The sequence below is a fragment of the Anas platyrhynchos genome, chromosome 4 (genome assembly GCF_047663525.1).
Source record: "Anas platyrhynchos isolate ZD024472 breed Pekin duck chromosome 4, IASCAAS_PekinDuck_T2T, whole genome shotgun sequence".
NCBI classification, from domain to species: Eukaryota; Metazoa; Chordata; class Aves; order Anseriformes; family Anatidae; genus Anas; species Anas platyrhynchos.
In genome coordinates this window covers 55,017,407-55,034,028 of record NC_092590.1, presented here as the reverse complement: position 1 = coordinate 55,034,028, position 16,622 = coordinate 55,017,407, and the positions used below count along the sequence as shown (strand labels likewise).

Genomic DNA, 16,622 nt, shown 5'->3' with positions numbered 1-16,622 from the left:
ATAGCAAAGATTGCTACCTCTTTCTTCAGGAAGTTGATATACATGTACTCTCATTTGAGACTATACACACATTTCTAAGAGAATGTAATTTGAATACTTTTAAAAATCAACAATAATCTAAACTGAAATGTATTTAAAGGGAAAGAGGAGAAGATAGTACAAAGGAAATCAGACCATAAGCTGTGACTGTAATGACCAGCCTACTGATTGATACTTTGAACATCCATTATCAGAATGTAATTAATTAAATTTTACCATTAATAGTTACTCTGCTCTGTATACACCGTAACATAATGCTTATTTTTAACCTAAAAAAAAAAAAATACTTGACAAGGCACATTGGACATCTCTGTGGAGAAAGCCCCATTGATATTTTTTACAGCATTATCTTCCCATCTGGTGTCTTCCTCTTAGGAATTTTCCAGCTGAGATTGGAGTGAGAAACTTTCCACTCCAGTAGTAGGAGGGGCTAGATAGGAGGCAAAGGACTGAAGTAAGAGAGAAGGAAATTAAGGCTGTTTTTCCACTGAGGGGAAAAGCTTGATGCATATATAGATAGGCAGTTAGTCTTTCTGACTTGTGAAAACAATGGTAGCTTTTAGGAAGTGTAATTTATTCAGGATTGCTTAGAAATTAATGATTTTGGAAAAAATAATTGTATATCTTTGCTTTTTTTGCTTGCTGAAAGGTTTTTTAGCACAGTAAACATGCCAAACACGTGTATGCCTTATCTGCCTGTACAGGTCTCTAATGAACTAATGTTTAGTTTCACTACTTGCTGGCAGGTAATGCATGATTATATAGTGCTTGTGTTTTTACTGAAAATACTAAAGACTGAAATTCTGGTGTTCTTTAGCTTATTTCTTCTCTTTGTTTTCAGAAATGGGTTGAATTTTTTCTTTAAGCTACTTGCTTGGGTTTACACGGGTTCTGCAAGTATGTTTTCAGAAGCTATACATTCTTTAGCAGACACATGCAACCAGGTGAGTATTTTTCTATGCTGCTTAGGTTAGCTCTTGTATCTGTCTTTATTCTTGCAAAATAATTACTTATAGTAGTTACAATTTGAAAGCAATAATTCAGTTTGCTAGTGTTCGTTAGTTTGCCTATAATAAATGTCTAAATAGCAAACACCAGAGAAATGAAAGCATTTTATTTAGAAGGATTTGAGTGAATGGCAGAATGTTTTTTCTTTTCAAAGATAGAATGTAAATGATGTTGGTCTGGAAAAGAAGCCTAGATACTCTGAGTTTATTAGCAGCAACTCTTACTAAAAATGCCTTTCAGATTCAGCTGTGTAATATGTCTCTTACATTGTTCTTCCCGTTAAATACCTGTGATTGTTTTTTTGTATTGACTTATATGGTTTACGTGCTGCTTAGTAATACAGTCTAAGAAGAAAAAGTTAATATTTAATCTAAAGTTCCTTTAAAGTGTTTTTAACTGAACAGTTACACCTGGGAGAGGGTGTTTGTGTGTGTTGCTCAATTATTAAATAATTGGTGGTTTTAGTAATACAGATTACAAAGCCTGCCCAGAGTGTGACAAGCTACACAGGCATGCAGGGGGAGCAAGATGCACTCTTTTGTGTGCACTTGTAGTGGACACATACTTCTTTCTTTGTCAGTTTCCTGGAGACAAGTGCAAATCTCACTTTAAACAGAATGTTATTATGTATGGTTTTTATCTAACTGTAGACAGATGAAGGCATATTTTGTCGGAAATGCACATTACTTAGAAACACTGCTGAACGCAGAGCTCTTCCTGCTGTTCCACAATCTGAATGCCAAGCTGTTGTTACCCTGTTGCACATTTAGATGCCAAAACTAGTGGTTTCTATTAGTGATTCCTACAGGCTTCAGTGGCTGTTCTTTTATTCCTTATACTAATGTCAGTAATTTGAAGAGTTTATAAACTAACAGTAGAATAGTTGACCTAGTCTAGAAACCTTAAATGCAGAGTTTAGAAAGAGTCATTTGTAACTATATATAAAACTGGTTTTAACTAGTGTTTCTGCTGAGGTAATTCTGTTTGTAATACATCTACACTATTTCTGTCCCCCTCCCCAGTTACTTCTGTTCTTTTATTTCAAGATACTGTGTTTTTTTTTCCCTATATAAGTCATTGTTGCCTACCTCTGTAGCAACTTAGGTTCCCCTTGTCTAACAGGATGAAAGTGCACTGAAAAAGGTTAAATGGGTTAAAATATTACTCAAAGATGCAAACATTAGGAAATAGCCTTAACATTGTTTGTCACAATGCATATGCATAATGTGACCAGCCTTATCTTTTGAAAGCAGCGTCAGAACCAAATGCCTGTGATTTGGTTTACGTGCTCACTCCTCTCTGCTTGATCCCTGCCTGTCCCAGACAAGAATGATGTATTTGTCATCTTGAAGTGGCACTGAGTGTGTGTCCGGGTACTTCAGAAACTAAATTATGTATTTTAATTTCTATTAGGGTAAGAATGAGACAAGTCAGAATGTAGATTATAAAAGGTTTTTAGAAGCAAGTGGAAAGAGAGGAGTTGTAGTAAGTAGAACTACAGTCAGCTCTTTCATGGATCATCAGCAGGAGTTGAAACTAAGATGACACAAAATACACCTCTATATTATTTTGTTTAAATGTTGCCTGACAGTAAGAGTATTTCAAGTTATGGTAAGAGAATAATAGACTTGTTAGTCATCTGTTTGTAAAAGAATGGTGAGAATTTGAGCATCATGGTTTCTTTTACTAGATTGCCTTAGTGGCTACATGCAGTGCACACTTCCTTTGATAAGGTGGTGTGCAGACTCAGAGCTGGGTGTGTAACACTGGTGTGCAGGGACAAAATTTATGCTGATTTTTCCACTATTTTCCTTAGCATGCTTGAGACATACATCAGGAGACCTTGAAATCTCACTTCATCCTAGTGTAGGGAATCCTTTTTTCTGTTTTTGATAAAGCAAGTCTTTGGAAACAAACAAAGTACTTGAAGATGAGTGGCTGGAACCCTCTTGAAGTTCAAACAAAGGGAGTCCTTGGGTAGCTTGTGATTGCTATAAAATGGAACTGTCTTGTGTTTCCTTAAATTTGAAGAATGCCCAGAACCTTAGGTCAGAATTCAATCGTTTTAACGTAATTGAGGCTGCCTTTCTACTTCATTTATACTTCGTACATTTGTTGGTCTGAAAGGACTGTATCGAGAATTTCTGGTGTGTTTCTTATTTTTTCTGTAAATGGTCTTAGACAACTTTTCAGATGTTCCAGCTGTAAAGTGAAGAGAATGCTGCTATTAACTCAAGTGAATATACTTAAGGAAATTTATGGGGAGACAGCTTTAAAGCATGCAATTTTCATTTGTCCAAATTTGTTGATGTATAGGTGAATCAAGTTTGATAGTGGAATTCTCTACCAGTTATAAGTAGAAAAGCAATTCTTTTTTTTAAATGTGGAAGTTAAAGGTTCCACTGGGAAGCTGGTTTTGTTTTCAAATATTTAACAGCGTGGTTTTTGGGGAAATCACAGGAGAAGCCTTGCTGCCTCAAAGCAGCTTGCCTACTGCAAAACCTACAGCGTTCAGTCAATTCTAATACTTCTTATTATGTTTAGATGTAACCACATTCCTAAAATAAAAGCATGTACTTGCAAAATTGAGGCCTAGGTTTATAATTTACTGCATCAATATTTTAATCCATGCCTAATTAAATGTCCCAGATATTCCACTTAGATAGCAAGGGTTTTCTTCCTTCAAAATATTATTTTTGTTCAGTTTGGAGAATATTAAGTTCAGTAGTGAAAGAAGCTGCAGTATGAGATTATTGCTTCAAAATTATATGTCGTCACTGTAGGCTCTGTGTAATTCCTCTTCAAGAGGGATATATTAAAATAGTTTTGTTTCCTGAAGATCTACATTCTTTCACAATGAAGAAGTGACAACTCTTGTGATTACATGTACTGTACAAAATATAATGTTGTGCTATAACTACACAGTGATAACTGTTGTGATTACATGTAGTAGATGTAGTCGCAATTCTAAAATCTTGAAAGTTACAATTAACAATTTTCATGGGGAGGAGAGGGTTATTGGGTTGATATGTGTGTGTGTATATATATGTATACATTGATTATAGGGTTGAGGATTATATTCCAGCTCTAATAAAATTTCAGTAAGAAAGCATGTGTAAATCAGTATACTGCTTCTACTTCTATTTGTCTTTCAAGTTTAGATGAAATCGAATGTTTCTAATATTTTTTCAACTTTTTTTCTTTTTTGTCCTATGTAGGCACTGTTAGCTTTGGGCATCAGTCAGTCTGCAAGGACACCTGACCCTAGTCATCCGTAAGCTTTTGGAGTAAATAATGGTTTCAGTAATCATATATAGGAGTAAGATGAGTTCTTTGTGCATCAACTTATTCTTTTTAAATGTGCCATTTCATACTGATCAGAAATGCAGTGTTTCTGCTTTTATGGTAGAAAAAAGTAAGAATGCTGATTTCTGCTAAACTGCAGGAGTTTTAGCTTCAGTGGTTTGATGCATGTTATATTTCATGATTTTTGTTGTGGTGTGTTTTTTGATGTGTACTATTTTAATTGGCTTTATTCCTTCAAGTTATTCTGGTCTCATCTGCCTCTTCCAATGGATAATTTAAAGGAATAGATTTTTTTTGTAGATATTGCTCATGTGAACAGCAACATTTTTTTTTTAAATAAAACTAAAAAAAATCATCCCTGTCAGCTATTTTCAACAAAGTGCTTTTCTGCAAGGAAGTTACTTGTGTTGTAAGGAGATGTGTTTGACTTAAAGTACTGTTTTTATCTTAGTAACAGGGGTTTTAATTCTATATTCTTACAGCTTCATGAACATTACAAGCTGTAGTCTCCATGATATTTCCTTGCTCTTAAAATGCTTTACGCTTCACATATTTGGGCAAGTTATTATTTCTGCAAGCAATAGTTCATTATATGCCTGATTTACAGAATTAGTTAAGATTTATCTTCATTAAGAGCTCTACAGGTAATTTGAAAAATGTGTTTTCACATTTTTCAAATTTGAAAAAGCTCTACAAAATTTGAAAGAGCTCTACAGGTAATTTGAAAAATGTGTTTTTCAAATTTGTCTTAAATTTGTCAAAATATTATTTGCATCTCCTTCCACTCAAGTTTTTCACATCTTCCTTAGTGTTTGTCTTTCAAACTATTGCTTTTTAAATGTTACCGAAGGAATATTCTGTTTGTAGTAGCAGTTAATATCAGAAAAAAAATAAAGGTACACTTTAGAGGGAAGAGGTGAAGTAATACTACTCATAAAGACTGCAGATGTTGAAGGTTTGCAGTTAACTGTACTACGCAAAGATTTTGCAAGTTTTCTTCTCTTTACATTAGTACCAAAACAAAAATGTAGGCTAGCTGCATATATTTTTTTATAGTCACAAAAAACATTAATCTCCACACAAGAGCTAGTACTACTGTGTAAAAAGTTTATTTAAAAAGGAAATAAATATCAATGCTTGATTTCTTTGTATGTATTAGATACTATTTTTCAAATACCTTTTTTTCATGTTTTATATTGGATTTAGCACCTGTATCATAAGTAGACATGCAGTCTTGATAATCTAAGACATGTAAAAAAGAAAAAAATCAGGGAAAAAACTTGTAGATATGTCTGCAGAGATACAGTAGCTTATTGTCCTAAATAATTTTCTTTGTTTTCATCTAGGTATGGTTTCACAAACATGCGCTATATTGCTTCCCTGATTAGTGGGGTGGGCATTTTCATGATGGGTGCAGGACTTTCTTGGTATCACGGGATCATGGGTTTACTCCACCCTCATCCTATAGAATCTCTTCTCTGGGTAAGCTAATCTTGTTTTGTTATTGTACTTTATTGTACAGTGTACTTGACACTGCTGACTTAATAGAAAGTAATGATACCATCTGAAATTCACTTCCTGAGTCAGTTTGAATCCTAACACAATTAACTTAAACCATCCTTAATGACAATGTTTTGAAGACAAAAAAATCTTGTTACATTTTAGCTATTCTTTAAACCCTTTATCTTCCCTTTTCACCTTTTTCTATTTTACATTATATTGCATAATTCAAATATTGGTGGTTGTTTGTTTGGTTTTGGATCATTTGTTTCTGTTTATAGTGTGTAATGTTGTTCTGGAATTGCTGCATTTGGCTAGTCTGTGGTGATGTACAAATATAGATATAACAGTAACCTAGAGGTGTTTTTGTTTTTCTTCTATACAGGCATATTGCATTTTAGCAGGGTCATTGGTATCTGAAGGAGGTATGTAGTTCCAAGAAATATTTTTATTTCAGTATTCTTAAATCTCTGAGGGTATGCTGTGAATAATTACAGTAACAATTAGTTCTTGCTTACACAACAGTAAAGTTTTAAGCTTTGTTGGTGACAATTGTGGTGAACAAAAGAAGAGTGGGATAACTTTCCTTATCAATCTTATCTAATTAGAAGTTGAAGAATGCATTATGTGAGTGCCTATGTAGAATGCCTTTTTGGCATTTAACTATCAGTGTATGTAACTGTTGTTGATTTTTATGAGGAAATGTATGTAGAAAAGAAGGCTACTTTCTGATTTGTCAAAGTATCAGTTTTCTTCATGATCTATTGCTATAATAGAAAGAAAAGATTCCTCCCTTTCAAAATGAAAACAAGCTGTGTTTTTTTTTTTTTTTTTTTTTTGCCTCTAACCATTTTCAACTACTACATTGGTGTTGTTTCAGCTACTCTTCTTGTTGCTATAAATGAAATCCGCAGGAGTGCTCGAGCCAAGGGTCTGTCATTTTATCAATATGGTATGTGTCATTATAGCAGTAAGGTATGTGGTTATTTAAAACAGGATCTATTTACTAGTAGCTGCTTTATAATGGAAACATTTTTGTCTCTTCTTCCTTCCTGATTCCCCTTGTTTTATTGATCTATTTTCTCTATTCTAGTAACAAATACATTTTACAAATTAGGTGAAAACCTGTTGATTTAAGTAGCACTAATTGAATATTTACTTTTATTAAGAACTTTTATTTTTTTGGATAAATGCTGCTTTACATTTTTCAAATGTTTTGGAGAAGCTTCCATAATTGTTTCCATAATTTGCACAGGGTTTGCTCTTTGTACTTATGAATGCTTTCAAGAAGTGTGAGCACACATAAAATTTCAGTTTACAACTATATACTTACGGATTATTTTTTTTAATTTGATAGTATTAATATTGCTTATAAAGTGCTGTGCACAATGTAGTAAAGCTAAGACTTCCAAAGCAATGTGATTTTTTTTGTTTACACAGTTGTTCAGAGTCGTGATCCTAGTACCAATGTGGTGTTACTGGAGGATGCTGCAGCAGTTCTGAGTGTGGCTGTAGCTGCTACCTGTATGGGTCTGACTTCCTTAACAGGTGAAATTCTGCCTCAAACTGAGGCAACCTGAATATTCTTCATGTGCATTACATGAACACAGATTATTTGGCTTATATTGGTTGACTTAAATCTAGCTCTGCTCTTTTCCAGTACTTGCACTGTGTGGGCTTCCAGAGGTTTATGCTGTTCTCTGATTTGATTTCCAGTAGTTTGAATTTAAGATATATAAAATAAAAATATATTTTTTTTTCATGTCAGTTATTGATGGGATTAAACCTGAAAGAGTACTTGCATGTGAATGGAACTAGCTTCCTTTTGAGCTATTTTACTGGACAAGCTAAGACATTTTAAAAGTATGTTTATTATAGTCACATATGTAAATGACTTAGTGGTATTACATAATTTGAACTACCTTATTCGGTGGCATGCGGCCCCACATGTATGTGGGGAGGATTTAAGGAGGCAGTTTTTCCCTTCTTTTTGCTACATAGTGGTGTTAGCATTATCTTCTTATTTAATAACCGTTCCTGAACAATTGTGGCTAAATCAAGTTGTGCAGGTTGGATGATCTGTATGGCAACTGATTCAAAGTCTGTCTTTACACAGTTAAATTTTATTAGATGGAAGATTAGTTATTTGCCTCTTTCGAGGCTTTGACTTTTTTTCTAATTTTTTTTTTTAATATCTTTTTGTGTTTGTGGCTTTCAATGAATTAGTTGCAAGTTTTTTTAAACAAAGACTTCTGTATAAAAACTAATTTCATCTCTAGTTTCCTTCAGAAAGTTAAAAATACAGTACTCCTTTTACCAATCTGAATTTCAGTAAATACATGTTTAACATCCATACAGTAAATACTGTATTCCAGGAATGGTTAATAATTGCAAGCATTTGAGTTGGTAGGAAAAATCATGCAGGAGATCTGTTCTGTCTTCCATCAAAGTAATGGCTATATAATTATTTTTATAAAACAATGTTGCTTTACTGATAAAAGAGCAAAGACTTTTAGTAGTGCTACTACCTGTGTTTAAATTTATAGAATTTTATGTTCATAAATTTAAGTCTATACCTGGAAACCCAAAAAAACTGAAGACTACTCATCAGTCCTGCAGGAGAAAGGAGAGTATGATGTTTTCTAGCTGAGTGAGAGGAGGTACTTGAGATCTTCTTAAGATAACTTTTTTCTTCTAAATTTGTGTCCCTCAGTAGTAAATAACTGCTAATACCTAAATCAAAACAAACAAAAAGCAAAACAAGACACTCAAACTGTAGTACTTTCAGTGTGAAATCTGAATTATCTGGAATGTTTTAGAAATGCTCTCAAACTAATTTGAGGTGTCTTGTTTAGGAAACCCATATTATGACAGTGTGGGGTCTCTAGGTGTTGGAACTTTATTAGGAACTGTGTCAGCATTTCTTATCTACACTAACACTGAAGCCCTGCTGGGACGATCCATTCAGCCTGAACAGCTGCAGCGACTTACTGAATTACTGGAAAGTGATCCTGTAGTAAGGTGAGAATCTTTATAATTCAAAAACTCTACTAAGAACAGCAAAAAGCAGGAAAATAACATTTGAAAAAATAGTTCAAGCACTTACATAGGAGAAATCTGGTGAGATTGTTTTCAGTTTTCTATACTGGGATTTTTAGACTTAATTATTACTAACTTCTATGTTAAAAATGTAATAAGTGCATGCTCTTACCTCTCATACACTCCACAGCTGAAATGAAATTGCATATATGTTCCAACAGCTACATTAATTGCCAGAATTGTCGCATGACTTATTGAGGTCATGACAAATATAAAAGTAACTTCAAATACATGAAATGCAAACAGAAACGATGCCACAATGTTGCTTTCTTAGCTTATAATACTTAAATGTTTTAATATGATGTTACTGTTAACATTCAGTGTATGGGATTCTGTTACAGCTGGCAGTGAAGTGCTGCAGTAGTGTTCTAAGAGATTCTGCATGCTAGATGTTTACAGAATGAATTTAGTGCTAATTTCTCTTCCTTTGGATATCTGTAATTTGAAATAACAAACTTATAGCTCATCGTAATTCTGAAATCTTATTTAAATGCTTTTAAGGAGCTGTTTTAGATTACTTTAACGTTATTAACCTTAATTTAGAAGCAAAAACATTTTTGTTTTCTTCTTAATCTTTAGTCAGAAATGTATTTCCAAGTAAATTGTCTACAGGATTTTAGTTCTTTTTATTATTATTATTTGTGGTCATTCCCAAGTTATGGGGGGAGGGGGGGACGATGACACCAAAATTAGCTTCTTTCAATAGTTCCTGAATTTCATATCCAAAGTACACAGATTGTTGGCTCTTTCTTGTCCCAAGCTGGAATCCTGAAATCTTTCCTGTCCCAGACACTACTTACGTTATACTCAGTTTTTTAGGCAGCTATAACTTATGAACAGAGCAGAGTTAGTTCATCTCCTTGATGAAAGCATTTTTATAACAGAAAATAACTTAATTTTAAAGAAGTACATAGGATAATAACAAAGTGAAGACTTAATTAAGGAACTGACTATACCTGAGTTTTCAATGCAATCCTCCTTTTTGCAGTTGCGTCTTCTCAAAACAGTCCTCTCGTTCTTTGAGAGAAGGTTTGCAATCTTTAATTTTATATGTTTTCTGCAAGATATGAAGAGGATATATGTGAAGGAGAATCGTTTAGTATTCATCAGAAGATATTTTAGATCCAAATTGACCAAAGGATCCAGAAGCTCTGATTTTTATTTCCCCATGCCATCACCATTCATAATCTACTTTTCTGTCAATAGATTGCCTGAACATCATGTTCCACTGCTAATTATAAATGATTTGATTCATCAGACAGTACTAACTGCTATAGTACTAAAATAAATGATCTCTCTTGCTAATCTTTTTTCAGCTAAAACTTGAATTTTTTTTTTTAACAGAGTTTGTTTGACAAGACCTACATTTACTAAAGCCTTAATGACTGACATTAATGCTCTTACTATATATTTTTTTCCACCTTTTTCACTATTTTGCCTTTGGTTGTCAGGTGAAATTGTCTTTAATGAAATGGATCATCTTATTTGTAATTCTTAAATTTTTGCACACTGTTAATCTTTTTTTCCCCACTCTCATTAGTGTTGCAAGATGAAAAATTAATTGGCTTTCACAGTTATTCCTAGTTCTTCTGACTGTCAAATACAAATTACAGAGCCTGATGAATTAGAAACTTTTTTTCTTTTAAATGTCCAGTATGCTTCTTGGTTACTAAGAGAAGTGTGTTTTTTTTTTTTTTTTTTTTTTGTACTAGTTTATTGTTCAGCCTTTTTCAGATTAAGATGATGATGCTTATTACATGTTTCTTCCTACTTGGTATCATTAGTAGCAATTCTGTCATTTCCATCTAGTAGAAGGCTTGTTTCCAGGTTATCTTTTGTTTCTGCTATCCTTACAAACCAAGTTTTATTTTCTTTTGATTTTATCACAGTGATTGCCTTTTTCCATTCCTGTCAGTTTCCTGGACAATTTGTTTCTGTTTTTTAAACTCATTTATTTCCCATTTCTTTTCCTTTTGCTTAATAATTTCTAGCTGTAGCCCTTAATTTGTGAACTAGAATGGTCTTTCACAGTTATTCTTGGCTGCAAAATTACTTGATTTTATTTTTTGCTACGTGAACATTCCATTTGTAACTCTTGTTCACACATTTTGGTGCCTAAATCTTTGTGTTGAGTTTAACTGAAATGTTAGGAGGTTAAGCTTTTGGAACTGTGAGATAAAATATATGACTTGGTACAGACTGTCCTCATCCTGTTTTTATGGAATGTAATCATGGGCCCCTAGGCATCAACTATTTTTGGTGACAGTTTCATCCTCAGTTTTAATTAATTGTAAAAGCTATTAGGTAATTGTGCTACTGTACTGTTGTAAAATCTTTTTTTTTTTTTAAACACGAAGAATTACTACTGATGGCTCAAAACTCGTAATTTAAACTTCTTGACAATAGTCAAGTGTGAAACTTGCTTTTTTCCTTAGTTTGAGTTCACAGCCTGTTCTAGCCACCCACAAGCTTTGTAACTTAAGCTTTAGCTGGTATGCTTGTATTTGGAATTGTGATTTTCTCCCCTTGACTTATGGTCTTATCTTCCCTGGGCAGGTTATGAGCAGGTAGATATTTTTTTTCTGCATTTACAGAATACGCATCATTCCACTGAATTCTGTTATCAAGTTATCATCTAATTAGGGTCTGACAGATCTTTTATCTTCTTTCTTAGCTCTTGATGTATCTTCAACATTTTTTAATCTCATGGATTTGAATTTCCTTCAATAACCCTCATTGAAACACATCTGTTACCTTAAATACCCTCTTGTATGAGAAGATGGTTTGATACACGTTAAGTTAACTCCAGTTAATACCATTTTGATTTGGTAGCGTCCCACAATATTGCTGTACAAATTTGATTGGAGCTGGAAATTCTTTATTGCTACCAGTAAGCTGATAGTACTTCTAATCTGCTTAAATATTTGCTATGATTTTTTTCGCTGTATCTGTATTTAGTTCATTCTATTTCTATTTTTTTTTTAAAAAGTTCTTGACACACGAAGAAATAGAATTAGAGTATTATAAGAGAATTTCCACTAACGCTTTCTGTAACTCATCATCTTAAACTTCTGCCTCCTGTTCTCTGTAGGCTGCTCTCTGTAGGGAGAACAGGCTACTTCAGAAATACTTGCCTTCTGCTTTCTCCCTGCACCTCTTGTGAAGTTATTTCTAATTTATAAGCATTCATATGGGAAGCAACCTTTCTGGTTGGGAAGAGAAAATTTGCTTAGGAGAAAAGGGCATGCTAATTCTAAAGATGCTGTGAAATTGCACAATTTAGTAAAACAAATAAGGAAAAAAATAGTACTTCCTATCATGTGAGCTTTATTGCTTTGTCTAAATGTTACATTAGAATTTAAAAATTTAAGATTGAATTTTTCTGTCAATAAAACATTCACTGGAACTTTGTCTGCAGTTGACCTCAGATATTTGTTTTGCTCTTTTGCTTCAGAAATGTTGGAATAAAGAATTTCAAGATTTTGAGACTTGTAATTTATGTCCCATATTTTAGTCTCATTTTTTTTCTGGCCTTGATGGAAAAATGTGGAGACTTACTATGCAGTGGCAACTTTAAGTTCTACTACTTTTAAGGATAAAGTAAATTTGTGTTAATCTAAATGGGGGGGGGTGGGGGTGGGTGGGGGGAAGGAAATTACACATCACGATTTTTATCTAGCAAATGGGAGCAAATGTTGCTATAAAGAAACAAAAGTATTCACTGGTCCAAAGTACAAATGTATTGCAACATCCACATTCTAGCATCTGTTAGATCTGTTTTGAATAAACAATAATAAAAAGTTTTTGCTATATACAAACACCCGTACTGTGATTAGTTATGATCAATAACTTAATATGATCAAAAATGAGTTCCAAATACAATATCCGCAACTTTTTCATATATTACGTATATAGGAAATAGGAATAATAAGAATGGGAAATTCTCCAAATCATATCTTTACAGACTGTGTAGTTATCTAGGAAAGGATGCTTTTGGAATTGCAATGAGTCCTTCCAGTATCTGGCTATGTATCATTGTTCTTTTTTCAGAATTGAGGATACTTGAAAATTTTTAAGTAGTTGTATGTATTTTTTTCATTGCAGAATAAATTATGTTCTAGCATAGGAGAAAGAAAAACAAAAACAAACAAACAAAAACAAACAAACAAACAAACCTGTGTAGTAGCAAATAAATTGAACTTAAAGGCTTTTTCCTTTTTTTTTTTTCAAACACTACTAATCTAGTTCTGCATCTACCTTGTTTCTTGTAGTCTCTCTTATTGTAGCGAGCCCTTCAAGGATGTGGGATATTTGTGTTGGTGTAGCAGGTATCTGTGGAAGAGGTGCAACTAGTTAAATAAATATAAAGTATTTAATGGAAATGTGTGGTAACAAAAAGAGAATATGTTAGTCAAAGGCAGTGACCTTTTTAAAATTAATCGATCATGTTACTGTATCAATATTGTTAACTAGCTAGTTTGACTTCTGGTGTTATTTACTTTGTGGTGTTCTACTTTTCTTTAAAAATTCTGCGTTTCAGAGCGATTCATGATGTGAAAGCCACAGACATGGGAATGAGCAAAGTGAGATTCAAGGCAGAAGTAGACTTTGATGGGCGGGTCGTTACTCGTTCTTACCTGGAAAAACAAGACATTGAACAGCTGCTACAGGTATGTTTAAACAAAATGATTTTGTTACCTTCAGCATTTCATTTTGCTTTCTAACTTCAAGTATGTTTTAAAAAAAGTTTTTTCAAGACTTGAAAATGACTTCTTCATTTCGAAGGCTTGTAGATGTCTTTACTTTGTGTTAATGTGTTCCGAACACTGTGCATCTGCACACAGAATCATGTTAATGTGCTGCTGAAATAGAGCCATTATAGAAACAGGCTTAGCAAGGCCTGGGTAGGAAGAAGGGCAGATTTTTAATTCAACTTTTCACTAGAAAATGCAGACTTGTCTAAAACCATGTTATTAAGAACATAGTTCATCAAATAAGTATTTATTAAGTTGCAAGAACTCTGGTTAAAACTAGAAGCCTGTCACATGAGAATAAGCATCTGTTTTGGCAGAGGCATTCACTTTGGGTGCTGAAGATGCAGTTACGGTTTACAGGTCCTGCCATTCAGACTGGGCTTGAGTATAGATTGCTTGCATCACATGACTTAGCATTTTGACAGCATTAAACATCTGTGTCTGTCTCCGAATCTAGAGTAGTTCAGAGGAGCTTTTTTTTAATCCCTCTCTTCAGTACAGAAATGCAAAACCCCTCTCAGTTGAATTTTACTTGGCAAAGCTATGAAGTTTGAAGTAAAGAATTATTTGTCTAAACTACAGAGAGTTTTAAGTAGGCAAAATGTTTTTGCTTATCCATCTGTTTTCACTGGTAGCAATTTCTTATACACATCTGTATGCGTAGCTGTAAGATTTTTCATTGCTACCCTTTCAAAATGAAGATTAGATGTCTGCATGTTATGTCCGTCCATTAAACATGACTTAGCAGTTATCTGAATTTACATTTAATTACTGCAAATTTTTAAGCCATTAGTCAGTGTGTGAGTTTATAAAAAGCACCATCCTTTAATAATAATAATAAAAGATGTATATTATATAGTGCAATATGTGATTTGTGTGTGGATTGGATTTCAATTTAATATGTTTTTGGAAGGAAGAGTGCTATTAAGTTTGTGTAACTGGGGCAATGCAGGTTTGCTTGTTTTTTTTTTTTTTTTTTTTTTTTTTTTTTTTTTTAAAATTGCTGAGTCCCAGTTCTTTTGTGTCCTTGCTAATTTTTGTTCTTTACCCACTATTCCCTTCCCTTGCATAGAACCTTCACTGTTTCTTTTCTTGGTTTGGTTCTAGATTGACAACTGCTTCATATACAGGTCATTGTAGCTCCATGTAGTAACCCTGTGTCAGTTATCAAGCCAACATTGAAGAAAAGCTCCTTTCAGCAGGACTCCATCTTTCATAGTCAAGGGCAGACATAGTGCTTGCCTTTTGATGTGCATTTTTGTTTTTTAAATAACTGGCTTATCCTGTATTGATATCAACACTGCTTATTCTATAGGTGTGAAATTTTATGAGTTGAAGTGCTGTCATTCAGATTAATCTCATTTATTTTGCTTGTTAGACTTGCCCTTGTCTTAGTCACACATTAGTGTGGTTGGGAGACATATTTTAAGCTCAATCAAGTACATTATTAGTCCTTTCAGTTTTAGAGTAATGGGACAGAAGAGAAATTGATGTTGTTTTGTAGTTGTATGCACAAGACAAATTGTCTATTTGATTATTACCAGTCTATTACCAATAACCTATTCGTCCTGCATTGCAGCTGTTATCATCTAACTGGTGACAAAGATATTAGAGGGCATAGGGTGGCTTCTGGCTGGCTTGGTTCTTGGTGTGAGAGCTGTAAGGAAAGCTTATAATAACATGGTGATACCTTCTTTGGTGCTTCTGATGTCTGTTTTTTTGGGAGATGAGGAGTGGATGTAGCCTCCTGTCTTTCTTAACCTTATTCTTTCAGTTTGTTATGCACTTGGTCTCCTAGTCTTAGTTCTTACCAACTGTCTTTGAGGGGTTTTTTATATTGTTGAGCAGCAGTATTTACATCATCATTCACAGTAGTGGTGGATTTTAAGATGAATTGATCACATGGTACCCAGAATAAGTATTTTCCCCTCCTCCCCCTTTCTCACCTTCTCAACGTTTTAAATTTGATTTCTTGCTAGGAAATTCAGCAAGTGAAGACCCTTGAAGAGTTAGAAGCATTCATGCTTAAGCATGGTGAGAACATCATTGACACACTGGGAGCTGAAGTAGACAGACTTGAAAAAGACCTAAAGGTAAAAATTAGCTACTTAATAGGAAATGTTTAAAATATATCAGAGTATGCAATACCATTGGTTCTACTTCTTGTGATCATGCTTGTAAACATAAGAGGGAAAAAGGTTGATGATCTTAATGCCAATTTTCTTGTGGTTTCACTAACTAAATTCTGAACAGCAGCAAACCCTTTGCCTTTGATCCGTTTTGCATTTTGGTCAATTTTATACTATTGCATAACACAGTTTCCATGAAATGAGAACTAACTGTTCCTCTGTAAATGCTAGGGTATTCTCAGTGTCAGGTTATTTACATGCTGTTGAATTTTGTTTTGGTTCTAAAGTAGCAAATTTTTTTCAATTTAATTTTTTTTAACATGGTACTTAGCGTGTAGTCAAAACTGGTATCACTGTTTCAGTGCTCTAATTACTCAATGGCTTTTGCTGATGTTGAAGCAGCACAGTGCTTACTGCTTTTAAAAGCCTGTCATTACTTCTTATCATTATGTTTTTTTGTTATACAATTTAAATATCCTTTGATTGATGTAACAAATGATTATTGCTATTTTTAATTGTTTATTTATTTCATGGCTGTTAATTACACCTTTTCTGGTGTGACTATAGAACTGTAAGTATACTGATTGCCAGACAAATACAGTCCTGTTATGACTCTCTTTTCTCTTCATGGGGAGACACTGCTCAAGAGTATGTCCATCCTTGCCTATAATTTTTGATAAATATTCTAGTTTCAGTTTATTTCCCTAGAGTGATGCTGTTTATAAATCAAAATGTTTTCGAGTGTAATTGCATCAGCAGATCCAGTTCCTCATGGTTTTCGAGCAGC

General features: G+C 33.6%; 1 protein-coding gene across 2 annotated transcripts in view; it reads left to right on the top strand.

Moving 5' to 3' along the window:
* Positions 1–16,622, top strand: part of SLC30A9 (solute carrier family 30 member 9) — a 38,795-nt gene that overhangs the window by 15,119 nt on the left and 7,054 nt on the right. For both annotated transcript variants that reach the window (XM_038178939.2, XM_038178938.2), the window contains exons 9-17: positions 881–983; positions 4,266–4,321; positions 5,700–5,835; positions 6,239–6,278; positions 6,734–6,805; positions 7,294–7,401; positions 8,709–8,874; positions 13,493–13,622; positions 15,686–15,799. In XM_038178939.2, the coding sequence (XP_038034867.1) occupies positions 881–983; positions 4,266–4,321; positions 5,700–5,835; positions 6,239–6,278; positions 6,734–6,805; positions 7,294–7,401; positions 8,709–8,874; positions 13,493–13,622; positions 15,686–15,799 (925 nt within the window). The remainder of the gene's footprint in view (positions 1–880; positions 984–4,265; positions 4,322–5,699; positions 5,836–6,238; positions 6,279–6,733; positions 6,806–7,293; positions 7,402–8,708; positions 8,875–13,492; positions 13,623–15,685; positions 15,800–16,622) is intronic.